The sequence below is a fragment of the Dermochelys coriacea genome, chromosome 1 (genome assembly GCF_009764565.3).
Source record: "Dermochelys coriacea isolate rDerCor1 chromosome 1, rDerCor1.pri.v4, whole genome shotgun sequence".
Lineage (NCBI taxonomy): Eukaryota > Metazoa > Chordata > Testudines > Dermochelyidae > Dermochelys > Dermochelys coriacea.
The window spans coordinates 120,554,832-120,572,419 of record NC_050068.2 but is presented as its reverse complement, the minus strand read 5'-3'; the positions used below and the strand labels follow the sequence as shown (position 1 = coordinate 120,572,419).

At 39.1% G+C, this 17,588-nt stretch overlaps 1 protein-coding gene across 7 annotated transcripts in view; it reads left to right on the top strand.

Annotated features, from left to right (window-relative positions):
• UBE3A (ubiquitin protein ligase E3A) overlaps positions 1–11,101 on the top strand; it is a 109,002-nt gene extending 97,901 nt beyond the window's left edge. For all 7 annotated transcript variants that reach the window (XM_038388304.2, XM_043492001.1, XM_038388278.2 and 4 more), the window contains 6 exons: positions 3,304–3,509; positions 5,550–5,714; positions 6,784–6,939; positions 7,034–7,107; positions 8,953–9,096; positions 9,420–11,101. In XM_038388304.2, coding sequence (XP_038244232.1) covers positions 3,304–3,509; positions 5,550–5,714; positions 6,784–6,939; positions 7,034–7,107; positions 8,953–9,096; positions 9,420–9,540 — 866 coding nt within the window. In that variant the 3' untranslated portion in view covers positions 9,541–11,101. The remainder of the gene's footprint in view (positions 1–3,303; positions 3,510–5,549; positions 5,715–6,783; positions 6,940–7,033; positions 7,108–8,952; positions 9,097–9,419) is intronic.
• The last annotated feature ends 6,487 nt before the right edge of the window (positions 11,102–17,588 follow it).

Here is a 17,588-nt window from a genome sequence, read left to right as displayed (position 1 = left end):
AAAAAAAATAATAATAATATTCAGCGCTAGACCTGTTTTGTGCACTCTCCACATAAAGTAGATATATAGAGATATATATGAAAGTGTCACAGTTAATATAGCAAACTTCTGGTACCTTCCTAGTTTGTCCAGGACTCCAGGCAGCAGTTTTCTCTCAAACTCTGTTGTTGTTTTTTTTGTCCTTGTGCATATGACTCTGGATACTTTAAACCTTGCCTACTGTGATTTATACGTCGTAATCACTGATCTATACCAGGCTTCAGATATCTGCAGCCATAGGAACTTAATCATTGCAGATTGTAAAAGATTAAAATGGATGAAATTATCCAAACATCTCTTGCATAGGAAAACTATATTATGAAGGTAGTACAGGAATTGTATAGGTCTTTGATTTGAATGTGAAATGTGATGATACGTCCTTGTACTTTTGCAGTGCCTTCCACTGAAGAAACTCATCACACTTTACAAACACCAGTTAGTTTAGCTTAGCTTTAGGGCTCTGTGAGAGGTAGGTAGTATCTTCAATTTATATATGAGGAAACTGATGCAGAGAGACGCAGAAAATGATTTGATCAAGGTCCCAAAGGGAATCTGCCTTAACACTGGTAATGGAACTCGGGTCTTGGATCTTCTTTAGTGAACGAGACAGGATGAGACTCATTCACTCTCCAAGCTGTGCACTGACAGCTTGACTACAATGGGATTTGGATCAGGTTCTGAATTAGTGGGGGGGGGGGTCCTATGGGAAAATATATACATACGCTAAACCTGACAGAATTAGGGTTTGTTACATGGTCTACCTTAATTTTGTAATTTCCTAATTCAGCTATTTTACTTAGTGACCTTATTGTTCTTACTGTAGTTTTAGATATGGAATAAACATATAATTTAGATAAATAGATTAGAAATGCACATTTATCCTCTGAGCATGGACATATAGTAGTGCTTGAGATTTGGGAAATTGAATTCAACAGCATAGATGAGAGTTGGTAAGTATTTCCGTTAATTCCCTTTATTCAGAATTTTATACTGGATTTCTTTAGACTTGTTTCTATGCTGAGATTTCATTGGATTTAGACTAGACTTGACTTGGTGATCAGAATATATATGTATGAGAAATGGTATAGCTTGATGAGATAAAAATTTTTTGCTTTCATAATGCACTTCTGTATAAGTCCTTCAAAAGGAAATACAACTAAATAATTTCAGATTCTTCTTCTTGCTGTTGTTTTACATTTTTTTCCACAGGTAACTTGCATTTTAGCATCACAGTTACGACACTATGTGTATAAGGTGTCGCTTCTGTGAATTTGAAGAACATCTGGATGTGTTTCAATGGGAGTGCAAGAAAAATCTCAAAAATATAATTTAGGGTGTTTGAAATCTTTGTACTCCAATAGGTGTCATAAAAATAAGCAAGTATTTATTAAGAAATTAGTATAGATGAGTTCTGTTACCTATTGCATATTCAATCTGTTTAAAAGTTAATTTAAAACAGCTGTGTAAAATTGAAATCGTGCAGAAAGTGAAGGATGAGTAAAAATTATTAGGCTTGTTATCAAAAATCATTATGGTAAAGGGGAAGCGAATAAGTAAATTTTTGTGCTGGGGTCTAGGTTAATTATGACAAGACTGTGGTTTGTTTTTGTTTTTTTTTTTTTTAAAGATATTGCGATCTTCATCCTTCATGGTGGCGCTCATTGTTTCCCTTATTTTGTTACAATCTTAATGTGTTTTCTGACTTAACTTTTACTTTTTGCATTATCTGTGTTCTCTTATGAATATGGATTTGGATAAACTAGAGTTCTAAATTATTCCCCTATCAGAACAGCAAACACTGCAAGAATTGCTCATTATTCTATGTTTTAACTCTTCATTCAATTTACAGAAAGTACATGCCACCATCTTTGCTGCAGTGGTAGTCTGGAAAACCACTTGGAAACTTCATTGAATTAAAAAAGCAGAATATAGCCTCCCACTTTACTTAGTAATGTACCTCAGGGAACATATACTTGTGTTCCAAAAACTGCTTGGAGTTTCCAATCCATTGCCTTGCTGTCTAAGGGCTTGTCTACGCTTGAACATTAATTTGGATTGAGGAGAGTCCACGTATGGAGTTATTCCAGAATAGCTGTTCTGGAGTAATTCCACATATAGACATCCCTTAAAGACTGCTTCTCTCTCTGTGCACCATTCCACTAGCTGAGATCTACTAAGATACTTTTACAACCCTAAATTCCTGCAGGCAGGCCAACTCTTTTGAATGGGCCTTAACCCTGGATTTGGAATTCACTTACCCTGTTGGTCCAAGTGAGCTAGAATTTGTTGGCCTTCAGCTTTTGTCAGCGGGGGGTTGCTTGAGTGGGATACCTTATTTTGTGATTTGGGGAATGTAATGGGGTGCGCTAGGCCCAGAGGCTCCTGCTGGAGGCCTCAGGGTCCTACCATACCCCATCCCAGAGAGCAGCAGAAGAGAAATCCTCCAAGCGGCCATTCAGGGCCCAGCAGACTCGCATAAAAGGAACTGCAGGCCAGAGTCAGTTGCTTCCTGGAACTGGAGGAGTGAGGACTGTGTTCCTGGCTGGATGACTGAAGGAGCAGCAGGACCACGGACAAATCAGTTGCTGGCAGGGACTGAGGGGGAGCAAGAAGGAGCTCCTGGTGGCTGCTGGGACTGAATAAGGACTGAGCCCAGTGAGGGCTGCAGGAAGACAGCGTCTCCAGGGAGCAAACCCTGGGGGTATGGCCCCATACCAAAGCTGGGACTATTTAAGGACTAAGCCCGTGGAAGGCTACAGAGATATCAACAGAGGGGAACTGGGATAGGTACCTGTTGGACTGCATACCTTGGAACGGGTCTGTTCTGTTTGACATACAGACTGTGAGAGAGTCAGCCGGGGGGGGGCTAAATTGTTGAAAACCTTCCTGAGAAACCACTGACAAGGGTCAGCACAAATTGAGAGTCTGCAGGCACACATACTCAACCAAGAGGCACTTATGAGAGGTGGGTGCCATCCCATTGCAGGGAGACTTCGGGAGATTGGTTATAAATGTGCGGCTTTATAACTGACGTATGTGTTTCTATAGGCTGTAAGCATCACATTTTATAAAACTGGAAAAATTAATTCATGCTATGAATATGTAATGTTTTTGGTAAATTATACAGTACTAAATTTAAAATATAATTTTCCATGTATATCTGGTGCAGATGATTTAGAAGGTGGATTTTTAAACTTCATGTTTGCTCTACATTTTTGTTGTTTTTCTAAATATAAAAGTAATCATTTAATTCATTTCTTATAGGTATGTTCACATATGATGAGTCTACAAAACTGTTTTGGTTTAACCCATCCTCTTTTGAAACTGAGGGTCAGTTTACACTGATTGGCATAGTACTGGGTCTGGCTATTTACAATAACTGTATACTGGATGTACATTTTCCCATGGTTGTCTACAGGAAGCTAATGGGCAAAAAAGGAACTTTCCGTGATCTGGCAGATTCTCACCCTGTAAGTTCATTGTGTTCCTTGAATTTATTACTCCAGGTTGTGGAAAATGTATATTCATTTAATTAAGATTTGATTTCAACACCAGCTTACTGTCAGAATAGGTGAAAGTGAAATGCCCTGTCAGGTTAGTGGAAACATTCTATGATTATTTGTTAAAATGTGTGGATTGGAACATGATGCCACCAGTACATCTAATTTGGAGGAGTATGCATTGGCTAGCAATAGGATAGCTAATAGGTCTGGAGGTCAAATGACATGGGTTCTATTTCTGCCTCGCTGCATGAATGTGAGCAAGTCACTTAACCTTCTGTGCCACAACAAACAAGTCTGTAAAATGAGAATATTATTTACCAATCTTTTGTAAAATGCTTATAAAAAATTCTGCTACGCTGTGGTGACTCTTAAGTTTTTTAAAGTGAAAGGCAGTTGTGGCAGATGGAGATTATTCACAAATTCTTTAAGCAATTATGAGTTTTCTCACATGCTTTTTATTGTCTCACCTTCTTAAAAACAATAGCGATAAAGGTGGGAGGGAAGGTTCTTTTGCTGATGGCTGTAAAATAGCAATAAACCACAATAACTATGTATGAGTAAACAGTTAAAGCACATCTCACATATTTTGGTCCTGTGCCTTCAACCATCCAAAAAACACCAATAGCTTTCTAACAAGCTACCTAGTGTGCTTTATTGCTGTTAGAATGATTTATTTAAATGAATTTGGGGTAATTTTTCCATTTTTATTTGTAAGAGCTATGCAGTAAATCCTTCCACTATTGCAAATGGCTCAAAGAAAGAAAAGAGAAAATGAATAGGATAAAGGTTATTATAAATGCCTTTTATTTTACTATATTAGAAAAAATAGCTTAATTTTTTTATAGATTCCCTGGTCTGTTTAATTTTCTTCTCCTTCCAACAGTATGCCAAGTCAGGCCACTCTTTCAGCTGTAGTTTGACGACTTATAGCTACTTTAAACTCTCTTTTTTTTTATTGTAATAAGTAAATTGAGCTATTTCAGATTCCCTGTTGAGTTTTATTTTTAGTAATGAGTGAATTCAGAATTGTCAAGAGGCTACAAAATGTGGGGCAATCTCTTTTGTGGGAAGAGAACGGGTGGATTTAAAAGTTCAGTTTAACTGTTACCCCATTCCTTTTCCACAGTTGGCTTATTCTGCCATTCCTACTTTAAAATCACCCTTCATAAACTCCATTAAACAGACCAAGATATTTAAATGCTGATTAAGACTCTTAAAACTGTATAAAATTCAAAGTAGTCAGGCCACGTTAGGTATTGTTGAGTACCACAGCCAGAATTCAGAGGGCAAGAAGGCCAGATCTTATTTAAAAGGCAGTGTTCCTAAATCAGTGTTTACTAACATGGTACATTTGAAAGTGTTTGTGGAGCATAGGAGGAAGACAACTGGTGAGAGAATGAGGATTGCAGCTAAAACTTACAATAAGTGTATGGGGAAAGTTCACTATTCGTTCTCCAGTTAAAGAGCACTCACTTTCTCTGACCTTCAGTTTGCATCCTTGAGAGGCTCATACCTCTGACCCCTAGTGGGAGTCCTTGAACAGCTACTGCCTGCACATGCCCTGCTGCTGCTCCTGGGAGGTATTCCTAGGCGGTTCTTCAGAGGTGCAGGGCTTATTACTGCTTGACTGCAGGGACTCAGAGGGCTCCCTAAACCCCTTCAAACAACTTAAATTCATTTTTTGAAATTCCACTTATAATGCGCAATTTCTGACCCTAATTTGTGCTTTATTTTTCAAAGTGAGGGTCAAGTATTTAGCAACACTTCAACTTCCTCCTCTTCACATTATGTGCAGAAACGTTTTCCTGGCACTTCTGGTGATTATGTCCCAATCATGAACAATTGGGATTTGGTACAAAGTTGTGACCTCACCCAAAAGATATAGCTGACCAATCCAAGCATGTTTTTTGACAATCAGTATCTAAAGCTCTACTCTGATTATCATTCGTGATATAATTGTAAAATAAAAGTCCCATTATATATCATCAAATGTTTTTATTTTATTAGGTTCTTTATCAGAGTTTAAGAGACTTGTTACAATATGAGGGAAGTGTGGAAGATGATATGATGATAACTTTCCAAATATCTCATACGGATCTCTTCGGCAATCCAATGATGCATGATTTAAAGGAAAATGGAGATAAAATCCCTATTACAAATGAAAACAGAAAGGTAACTCACATGGCACTCTTAACGGTGGAATGATCTTTGTCATTACTATGTATCTCAGAATTTCAGTCAATATTCTGTCGGCATGTAACTAAAACATTAATTTCAGTTAGAGATAGAGAAATAGTTAAATTTAAAATTATAATAGTCCAATTGGGTTAAGCAGAAGAAAACACTTTTGTAAAATTCTCTTGCATGTATAACTTTGAGAATACTAGTTGTATTATATGTTTTCTGTAACACACGTTTATGTACAACAAGACAGAAATTTTTAAGACTCCTTTTTAATGTTTGCTGTTTACAAACAACTATTAACCTAGGTATCTGTTCGGGATTCTGTTGTGTATGTTCAGATTGCTGAGTAAACTGGCAATAAAACTAGTAAATTGAAATGTGCATACCAGACTTCACATTGAATATCTCCCCAAACACATTTTGGACTCAGCATCTGAGCATCATCTTATAAAAAAAAAAAAATGTGCCAGACCAAAAGATTATCTGCTGTCTCCTTTAGTTGTAATTTGTTGCTGAATGGTCTAAGATTTCATACAAATTTAGGCTACACAAAATATTGATACACGTGGAAGTGAGCTTTTGTCTTAGATTTTGAATCCTACCATTGTTTGTGATTGCTTAAACTTTATTTACTGCTTGCGGTGTCCTACCAGAGTCCTCCAGATTGGTGGATGGGTGTGTAGGAGAGAGAATTTTTCCTTGCTTATAAACTTGGTTTCTCAAATGAAGTTGTCCACCAACTGGGAGGAATCCACCTGGACTATTTTGTGTGTACTTGTGGATAATTTCTGTTGAAAAATTTCAGTACATGTGAAGTTAACACAATTGTCCAGTCATAGCTCAGCTGCCTCTGAGATTGATTGTAGGTGGGCCAAGTCCAGCAGTGCACTCTGACTTGGTTCCAGTTATGAGAAAACAAATTATACAATGCCATGAAATACTTGATTTCCCTATTTAAAACATTAGACCAAAATGTCTTGTTGGGTGTATCTTGTTTTTTGAAGGGTAGGATTTGGCTTTTAACTATTAAGTAAGTTTTGGGGTTGTTTTCTTGCAGGAATTTGTCAATCTGTACGCGGACTACATTCTCAACAAATCAGTAGAAAAGCAGTTCAAAGCCTTTCGGAGAGGATTCCATATGGTGACCAATGAGTCTCCACTGAAATATTTATTTAGACCAGAGGAAATTGAATTACTTATTTGTGGAAGTAGGGTAAGAAATCTGGAATGTGCAACAAAACAAATTGCTGGTTTTCTTATCCCAAAGATACAATTATGGGTGGTGATAAAATGTCTTACATTTACAGAATCTAGACTTTCAAGCACTGGAAGAAACTACAGAATATGATGGTGGCTATAGCAGAGATTCTCTTATTATTAGGTAAGTTCTTTAACTTTTCAAGGGTTATACAAGTAAACTGTATTTTACTAAATTCATGATGAAGAGGCAGCATCTGTAATGTGAGGTTCATGTTGTTTTTGAAGTACACACTGAAGTCCAACAAGAGCCAAGTATCATTTATTATTACTGAATTATCTATAATTTCACTATGAGTATTTAATAAAGTCAGCAAATAAGATGTTTAACATGCTATTATAGAATAAACTCTTTAAACAAAGGAAAACTTGTCAAAAGCTATTGAAGAAACTGAAGGGTAAAAAATGATGATTACTTTGCTCTTGATGTTTTTTTACTCGTGTGCTTTCTTGTTTGAGAGATGGAAGGGATTCATTAGATAATCCCCAATTGGGCAGGATTATTTCTAACACTATGCTACCTATTATTTGCCTAGTTTAGTAAAAAATGTCTCAGAAACGTTTAGGGCCTTTTCGTCTCTGACCTGGATTAATCCCACATACAGGAAAGGAAATTCCACATCTTGTTGTTGCAAAATTTCCAATTAATTCTTCTCTTAGTGTGAGAGAATCTGTAGGAGCCATGCTGATAAAGTTCCCCTGTAATTCACTAGTCAGCCCTTCAGGGGAGAAGTTCCTTAGTACACAGTAGGGGAAGCAGGTAGATTAATATTCAGAGTCCTTCGGGGTTGCTTTTAGGGGATTGATACCACAGTTTGCTTAACCACATCCTTCTCACTCACAGACCCCATGTTGCACAGAAGGGCTTGTCGGGTCAAAAGTGGAATAATGCTGTAGAGAGCTTTCCCATCTTCCTCTGGGAGAGGATGGTATAGTTCTTGTAATCTTTGGCCGTCTGCTTTCCCCTCCAGCCCATGGTTGTCTCTCTCTTCTAATCCCTCTCCAGTCTGTCTACATCATTCTAGTATTGAGGTTCCCAAATGTGAATGAAATATTGTGTGTGTAGTCTCTCTTATAAGTCTAGACTATATTCAGATGATCTTCAAGACCATGAAATAAGAGATGATGTTTTTTCCTCAATGATGAATTATCCTAATAAGATTTTATGATGGGTGGAAGTGTCATAATTTGTTCTGGTGGGCCATTAGTGAGTTCATTCATTATCACATATAATCCAAACAAAACCGCCTCCAAACCATGTTATTTGTCAAGAATGAGGATGTGCAAAATAGTATGTTTACCATAATTATGATTGTAGAAAAATGTAGGGGCTCCAAAAACTGCTCAGATTATTTTACATATAATCAGGCTGACACATTTTTGATGAATTACTGTTTTTATTCCTCTAATATTATGGAAGCCACCTTTTATTTTCACCTCAGTTTTGATCTTAACACAGTTGATAACTGACATGTGACTTGAACTATTTAGTCAGACTAATATTGATATGTTTGGTAATACAATAGGAAGAAGAGAGAAACAAGATGATCAGAGAATAGACAATGCTTTGCAATAAGGATAGTTGAAAAATATAGAAAATACAAACAGTATTGAAAACAAATGGGCAGCATCTGCAAATTATTTGCTAATTTTAGAATAGTGTGAAACAGTTTTAAAAAGTTAACAGGTTAACCTTCAAGGATTTTGAAATGCTTCAAAACTTCCGCAGTTAGCAAATGTTTGAATGCAATCTTGTTCAACTCCTATATGCTCAGTTTGTATGCTGATTATTGTATCTGTTAGATGATCAAATATGGTGTCATATATGATGATGTGTCAATTAACAGCTGCAAATTCTGGCAGTTGTGAAAGTTACATACAAGTAGGGTGAGGTCTTGTTTGTATCAGATATTCTTAACAATATTTTTCTCTTGCTTTCTCAACTTTGTTTTTAATTTCATCTCAATAGGGAATTCTGGGAAATAGTCCATTCATTTACAGATGAGCAGAAAAGACTATTTTTGCAGTTTACAACAGGCACGGACAGAGCACCTGTGGGAGGACTTGGAAAATTAAAGATGATTATAGCCAAAAATGGCCCAGACACAGAGAGGTAAAATATTGACCTTTTATTTGGTGTAAAAATTTTATTTTGACTTCCTAAAAAGTAAGACTAATTCTGCAAAGTGAAAATACCAGCAGCCAAATTTTAAGTTAAAGTTAAGTATCTCTTAAATTAGCATTTTAATATTTTATCGTGCTTTGACCTCAAAGTTACGTGAAAACAACAGATATAAATTTTAAAGTAAAACTGGAGTATTGTTCTTGCATATGTAAGCAGATGAAATAGCATGGTATTTCTCAAAGATGATGATACTTATATGCGTGCGTTGTGCATTCCGATGACTGAATTCTTCCTTTTCTGTTTTTCCTCAGATTACCTACATCTCACACATGCTTTAATGTCCTTTTGCTTCCGGAATACTCAAGCAAAGAAAAGCTTAAAGAGAGATTGTTGAAGGCCATCACATATGCCAAAGGATTTGGCATGCTGTAATAAATAAATAAATCTAACAAAAGGGATTAAAATTGGTGGTGGTGATGTCCCTGTCCAAAAAAGGCCATAAGATAGTGAGCTACAGTAGTCACCTGTGTTTGTGCCTCCCTTCTTTACTGGGGACACTGGGCTGGAACAGCAGATTTCAGCTGCTTATATGAACAAATTCTTTATTTTTTCTTTTAGCGTGAAAGTATTACATATTCTTTCACTTGTATGTACAGAGAGGTTTTCCTGAATATTTATTTTAAGGGTTAAATCACTTTTGCTTGTGTTTATTACTGCTTGAAGTTGAGCCTTTTTGAGTATTTACAAGAAAACAAACTGTACTCTCCCAAGGAAAATATTGCCATCATTTGTAGACCATGTAACCTTCAAGTATGTGCTATATTTTTGTCCCTATATCTAATCAAATCAGGAACTGTACTTTTTTGAAGAGTTTGCTTTTGAAACTTGAAGTCTTGGAAAACAGTGTGATGCAATTACTGCTGTTCTAGCCCCCAAAGAGTTTCTGTTCAAAATCTTAATAAAGACGGAAGGGAGAACTTGGAATGTTAAACTGCAGCCTTGAGAACTTTACTTTAGTCACAGCACAACAATTAAAACTCATTTCACTATGTGTTGTCTTCACATGTCTTGTAATATATTGTGTTTTAAATTAGCAAAACATATTTCTTAGTCTCTGAAAGGGTAGGAGTTTTAGTTACATTGTTTAAATAAAAAAAAAATAAAAGTTTACTGGGGAAAGTGCATTTTCAGCCAAACAGCTTTAGAGTAGAGAATGAAGTTTGTTGAAAAAAGGATAGGAAGTTGCTATATTATAAACAAAAAGCATGTGGAAGTGCACTTAAAATGAAGTTTTATTATTAATTGCCTATTACGTTGACATTTTAAATAGACAATCCAAAGTCTTCCCTACATGTTATGTCATCATCCTTATTTAATGAACTGTTGTTCCTTTATCAAGGCACATGATCAGTGTTGCAACATAATCAAAAGGGATGGCTATTGTACCTTATATTTTTCATCTGACAATAGACAACATTGAAAATGATTAAAACAAACTTAAGGCTTACTTTATATTGTTTATTCCCAACTGTTAAATATACTGTTAGAAAGGAAATACTAAGGTTACTTTCCTCTGCTACATAAAATATTATACAGTAGATTTTGAATTTAAATCTACAAATCATATCAGAAGTAAATCCTTTACTTTTCATAGTCTGTATATGTAATGTTAACTTCTCCTGTTGCAATATAAAATAAAGGGATTATGCATTTTTAACTAAGACGACATAATTGGCATATCTCGTTTTACTACAAGCAACAGCTGATGTGCAGAGCTGAGCTTGTGCCTTGACAATTGCTATAACTGACTACTACAGATCAAATCCATTTGATGATTTGTGTGAAATTGGCATAAAAAGGCATAGTTTTGAAATCATTGGAGGGAGAAAAGATGTCTTTTCAGGATTATTTTAATAAATTCTTTCTAGTAATAGAAACAGACAACTGTTATGTAACTATAATGCTGAATAAAACAGTGATGTTTTTCACCATGGTTCAGTGAAAAAGAAGACAGTGATTTCCTTTCATAAATTAACATGGGGCATCATTAAACTATTTATTTTGAAACCTTTATTTAAAGTATATTGTATGCTGAGGATGAGACAAAAGTTAAGCTCTCCTGAAATGACATAACGCAGTGATGCCAACCCTAAGTGTTCAAAAATCATGAGTGAGCCCAAAACCATCAAGATTGCCTTAAAAATTCTGATTTTTTTTAAATCAGACTTGAAAAAAATGGATTCTTTTTATCTGGTTTTTGAGCCTTTAGGTTGCACTTAGAATACATTTTCAAGATTTTCTCCACCACCATGTGGGCTAGAAACTGTTGTTGGTTTAAATGAAAGTTGAGATTCTCACCTAAATATCTGCAGGAGCCAGAACTTTAAGAAAAAAAAAAAATCGGCTATTGCAAATCTCTCACTACAATGCTGCCTTACTGAGTGATTCAGGCTCCTTGCCATCTTCCTGTGATTTAGATGGTGAGCATAGATGCTGCTCATGATTGCCTTGAGGCAGTTCGTAAGTATGAAAAGTTCCTGATACCACATGTTTATTCTAGAACTGTTCAAACCATATCCCTTTAATGTGATTTTCCCAGGAAATGTTCTAAATGATATTTATGTCAAGTTTTCTCTGTGTAAGATTTGTGGTGACTTATTTTTTTATATCTCCAAAAGTGTGCTAGGCATTTCGCAGTCAGGTAAAAATACATGGTTCTTGCTTTGAGTCTATTACATTCTAAATGGATGAGAGCTTTATACTACAGAAGAAAAAGTAACATTAAAATAATGTAATTATACTAGCTTTCTAAAAGCATGAATTGCTTTTGTGGGGGCATTACCAGATACATATGAACTTTGTAGAATTACCAGACTTCTGATTTAAAGATACCATGTTAAAGATGCCACCTACACTGGATCCTTAGGTCTGAGTTTTATCTCCTTAGCACAGCACTGACGGAATTCTCTAGACATAAAGATTTTTTACTTTTGAAGGGTAGAAGTAGCGGTAGTAAGCCAGAATCCTTACTGGCAGCTGCCCACTGTAAATACTGCCCTGAAATGTTTGTCAGTTTCATTTACTGATCCTATCAAGAAAGCAGCATTTCCCTCAAAGGACTGACTTTTCTGTCTTCAGCTATCAGGATTCTAGGAACACTGACTGAATATCCTTCACTATTACTTATCTCCCAGGTACAAAGGCCTACAAAATTGAATTTGGGTACACCTGTGCAGCACCTTAATGCCTGCTTCTAGGCATTTTGGTGCACACCTTTCTTCCCCCTCCCAAGGTGACTGTGTGGGTGGCATTTTGGAATTTTTTTTTTTTGCCAAAAAAAGTTCACAGAGCTTTACCATTACTATTGTCCTTGGCACACTGACACCATAATATCTTAGGCATCTGAACACCTTACAGTGAGACACCTATGCTGGTTCAATGCCTTGTTTAGTGCTCATCAGTTATTTGGTTCAACATCCAGCACTTCCTTCAGTGCCCAGGTATCTATGGTCCATTTATTTCAGGCATGGCATTGAGGGAGGAAAGAGGGTTGCTCAGGTGCTTCAATCATTTGTCCAGTGGGCACTCAACATTTGGGAACATGGAGCTTGAAGTCAGTGCTACTGACAGTGATGGGTGCTGGGAACTGCAGTATCACTGAGCCTCTCTGATCCACCAGCCTGGGCTCCCTTTACACTGTACCACTGTGACCAACCTGCCAAGCCCCCTCCCAGGCTACAGCCTGCACTTTACCAGCACACACACACAGAGAGGGACACACCTAGCTGCAGATACATGTGGAGGCTGTGATCAGCTCTGGATGGGAAGGCTTCAGCTAAGGCACTTCCCAACTACTCAGCTACATTCATCCGTCTGGGGTATAATATAGACCCAAAACTTTTTTTATCTTGCACTGCACAGCATAAGCTCATGAAATTCACCTCCCTTTCTCAGTGTGGAGAGGAAATATACAACGGCTTTCTGCCATGAGTTATGATTTCCACACACTGGTTTTAGACAAAGCAAAAAAGTTTATTAACTACAAAAAATTAAGTGATTTTAAGGGGTAGCAAACAAATCAAAGCAGATTATCTAACAATGAACAAAACATGCTAAAGAGATTGGATATGAATAGCAAATTCTCAACCTAATTGATTATACAAGCAGGCTTCAGGCTCTTAAGGGGCAAGCTGTGCTGGCTTACAGCTTAGAAACCCCAGTTCCCTTCACAGGCTAAAAATCCCTTTAGACTGGGTCCAGCACTTTCCCCTCCAGTTCATCTTTGTTCCTCAGGTGTTTCCAGGAGTCTTCTTGGGCAGGGAGTCAGTGAAGAACCATGATGGTATTTCCATGCCCTATATAGCTTTTGTATATGATAGGAACCCTTGGTCTCAAAGCTTGATTCCCACACCAGTCAATGAAACAACACTGGTATTCCAAGATGGAGTCCAGCACCAGGTGACCTGGTCACATGTCCCTGTGGTGTTACAGCAGACATGAGTCGGAGCCTGTTTGTACCATCCTCAGGAAGGTCCCCAGGTGGGAAATAAGCTGCCTCTATGGGCTATTGTTCTTCCTTATAGTTCATTAATTTGAATGGGCCCTTCCCAGCCAGCCCTCTAGACTGAGAGTCTTTTGTCTAGTGGGTGTTCCCCATGTGTAAACAAATTTGTAACAGATACATAGTCAATATTCACAACTTCAGATACAAAAATGATACATGCGTACAAACAAGATAATCATATTGAGAAAAGTTCTTCCTCTACCTGGGTGGGTCTTGTGCTTACTGGCAGATTTGCTTGCCTTGGAGATTCACAGTAGTCCTCAGTTTGGCCATTTTTGTGAACCCACAGTCCAGGTCAATTCCTCCAGTGTCTGATCAGGAGTTGGGAGGATTTGGGGGGGAACCTGGGCCCGCCCTCTACTCTGGGTTCCAGCCCAAGGCCTTGTGGAATGCAGCTGTCTACAGTGCCTTCTGGAACAGCTGTGCGACAGCTACAACACCCTGGGCTACTTCCCCCTGGCCTCCTCCCAACACCTTTATCCTCACCACAGGACCTTCCCCCTGGTGTCTGATAATGCTTGTACACCTCAGTTCTCCAGCAGTCCACGTTCTCACTCTCAGCTTCTAGTGCCTCTTGCTCCCAGCTCCTCACATGCACCCCACAAACTGACGTGAGCTCCTTTTTAAACCCAGGTGCCCTGATTAGCCTGCCTGTCTTAATTGATTCTGCCAGCTTGGTGATTGGCTGCTGGTGTTCTAATCAGCCTGTCTGCCTTAATTGTTTCCAGAAAGTTCCTGATTGTTCTGGAACCTTCCCTGTTACCTTACCCAGGGAAAAGGGACCTACTTAACCTGGAGCTAATATATCTGCCTTCTATCACTCTCCTGTAGCCATCTGTCCTGACCCTGTCACTATATTCAGTAAATCATACCCTTTCCTATGACACATCACATGACTTATCTTGCACAAAATAAATTATGATTGTTATAATCATATAATAAAATCTCTGAAGAATATGGGGGGCAATGTCACACTGACCTCTGCCTCATCACATATACAGAAGGCAGGCACCAAGAGGGCTAGCAGCTCCCTGAGGTACCGCAGATTCAAAGCAGCTTGTATTGAGGTTTCCTGGGTGCTTCAAGCAGTGAATACAAAGGAGGAGAGATAAACATTCCCAGTATCACTCTATAGTAAGTGACATGCAGTCATTCCTAGTCCTTTTCAAGGATGTCATGAAGCCCTAAGTGTCAACTTTGAGTCACTCCTTTTCCATGAGGTCAGCAGAGTTATGATCTCAGTGCAGCACATTCTTAGAAAGTTTACACATTCTTAGAATAAGCACTTTCAACACAAGAAAACTTTGGCTTCACCACCGGTTCCTCTAGTACTCAGGCCTCTGACACAGCTAATGTTGGTACTTGCAAATCTAGAGTATTTGGGGATGCCATAGCTTCGCCAGCTTGCCATTACCAGTGCCCTGCCTGATGGAGGCAGAACTGGGGACCTTTTTAAAACTGCACAGGCAGCTGGTCTCCTCAAACACAGCTGCTGAGTATTCTTTGAGGTGGACGGGAGGGTACAAGATCAAACGATTGCCCCATCCATGAAAATGCTCCCATGTTTCTTAGTAACAGGAACAGACGCTGCAGGCAATTCACTCCTGGCACAAAATGTCATCAAGCCTCTCTTACCAGACAAGATGAAGTCTTATTCCAGAAATGAATGAATATCTGATCAAAGAAAAGCTCAAGATAGTCACCCTGAACCATCATACTGCTTTAGTTTTTTTATTTTTAAAGCGGAAGGCCAATGTAGCCGTAGGTGGACACGTTCATGCACATGGGGGCTGCTCCCCAAACACTGGAAGATTTGCTGTACTAGTTTCATATGTTACCTTTGGGGATACCATTGGGGCCAAATGTGTTCACAGAATGGCTGGAGGGGTAGATGTGTCCTACCAAGGAATCCCTGTTGAGGTTACAGGGACAAACCATCCCGATTAGTCGAAAGAATAGTAAATATGGCAGGCGACCAGCTTGGCTTAATGGTGAAATCCTAGCGGATCTTAAACATAAAAAAGAAGCTTACAAGAAGTGGAAGGTTGGACATATGACCAGGGAAGAGTATAAAAATATTGCTCGGGCATGTAGGAAAGATATCAGGAGGGCCAAATCGCACCTGGAGCTGCAGCTAGCAAGAGATGTCAAGAGTAACAAGAAGGGTTTCTTCAGATATGTTGGCAACAAGAAGAAAGCCAAGGAAAGTGTGGGCCCCTTACTGAATGAGGGAGGCAAGCTAGTGACAGAGGATGTGGAAAAAGCTAATGTACTCAATGCTTTTTTTGCCTCTGTTTTCACTAACAAGGTCAGCTCCCAGACTGCTGTGCTGGGCATCACAAAATGGGGAAGAGATGGCCAGCCCTCTGTAGAGATAGAGGTGGTTAGGGACTATTTAGAAAAGCTGGACGTGCACAAGTCCATGGGGCCGGACGAATTGCATCCGAGAGTGCTGAGGGAATTGGCGGCTGTGATTGCAGAGCCCTTGGCCATTATCTTTGAAAACTCGTGGCGAACGGGGGAAGTCCCGGATGACTGGAAAAAGGCTAATGTAGTGCCCATCTTTAAAAAAGGGAAGAAGGAGGATCCTGGGAACTACAGGCCGGTCAGCCTCACCTCAGTCCCTGGAAAAATCATGGAGCAGGTCCTCAAAGAATCAATCCTGAAGCACTTAGAGGAGAGGAAAGTGATCAGGAACAGTCAGCATGGATTCACCAAGGGAAGGTCATGCCTGACTAATCTAATCGCCTTTTATGATGAGATTACTGGTTCTGTGGATGAAGGGAAAGCAGTGGATGTATTGTTTCTTGACTTTAGCAAAGCTTTTGACACGGTCTCCCACAGCATTCTTGTCAGCAAGTTAAGGAAGTATGGGCTGGATGAATGCACTATAAGGTGGGTAGAAAGCTGGCTAGATTGTCGGGCTCAACGGGTAGTGATCAATGGCTCCATGTCTAGTTGGCAGCCGGTATCAAGTGGAGTGCCCCAGGGGTCGGTCCTGGGGCCCGTTTTGTTCAATATCTTCATAAATGATCTGGAGGATGGTGTGGATTGCACTCTCAGCAAATTTGCGGATGATACTAAACTGGGAGGAGTGGTAGATACGCTGGAGGGGAGGGATAGGATACAGAAGGACCTAGACAAATTGGAAGATTGGGCCAAAAGAAATCTAATGAGGTTCAATAAGGATAAGTGCAGGGTCCTGCACTTAGGATGGAAGAATCCAATGCACCGCTACAGACTAGGGACCGAATGGCTCGGCAGCAGTTCTGCGGAAAAGGACCTAGGGGCGACAGTGGACGAGAAGCTGGATATGAGTCAGCAGTGTGCCCTTGTTGCCAAGAAGGCCAATGGCATTTTGGGATGTATAAGTAGGGGCATAGCGAGCAGATCGAGGGACGTGATCGTTCCCCTCTATTCGACACTGGTGAGGCCTCATCTGGAGTACTGTGTCCAGTTTTGGGCCCCACACTACAAGAAGGATGTGGATAAATTGGAAAGAGTACAGCGAAGGGCAACAAAAATGATTAGGGGTCTAGAGCACATGACTTATGAGGAGAAGCTGAGGGAGCTGGGATTGTTTAGTCTGCAGAAGAGAAGAATGAGGGGGGATTTGATAGCTGCTTTCAACTACCTGAAAGGGGGTTTCAAAGAGGATGGCTCTAGACTGTTCTCAATGGTAGCAGATGACAGAACGAGGAGTAATGGCCTCAAGTTGCAATGGGGGAGGTTTAGATTGGATATTAGGAAAAACTTTTTCACTAAGAGGGTGGTGAAACACTGGAATGCGTTACCTAGGGAGGTGGTAGAATCTCCTTCCTTAGAGGTTTTTAAGGTCAGGCTTGACAAAGCCCTGGCTAGGATGATTTAACTGGGACTTGGTCCTGCTTTGAGCAGGGGGTTGGACTAGATGACC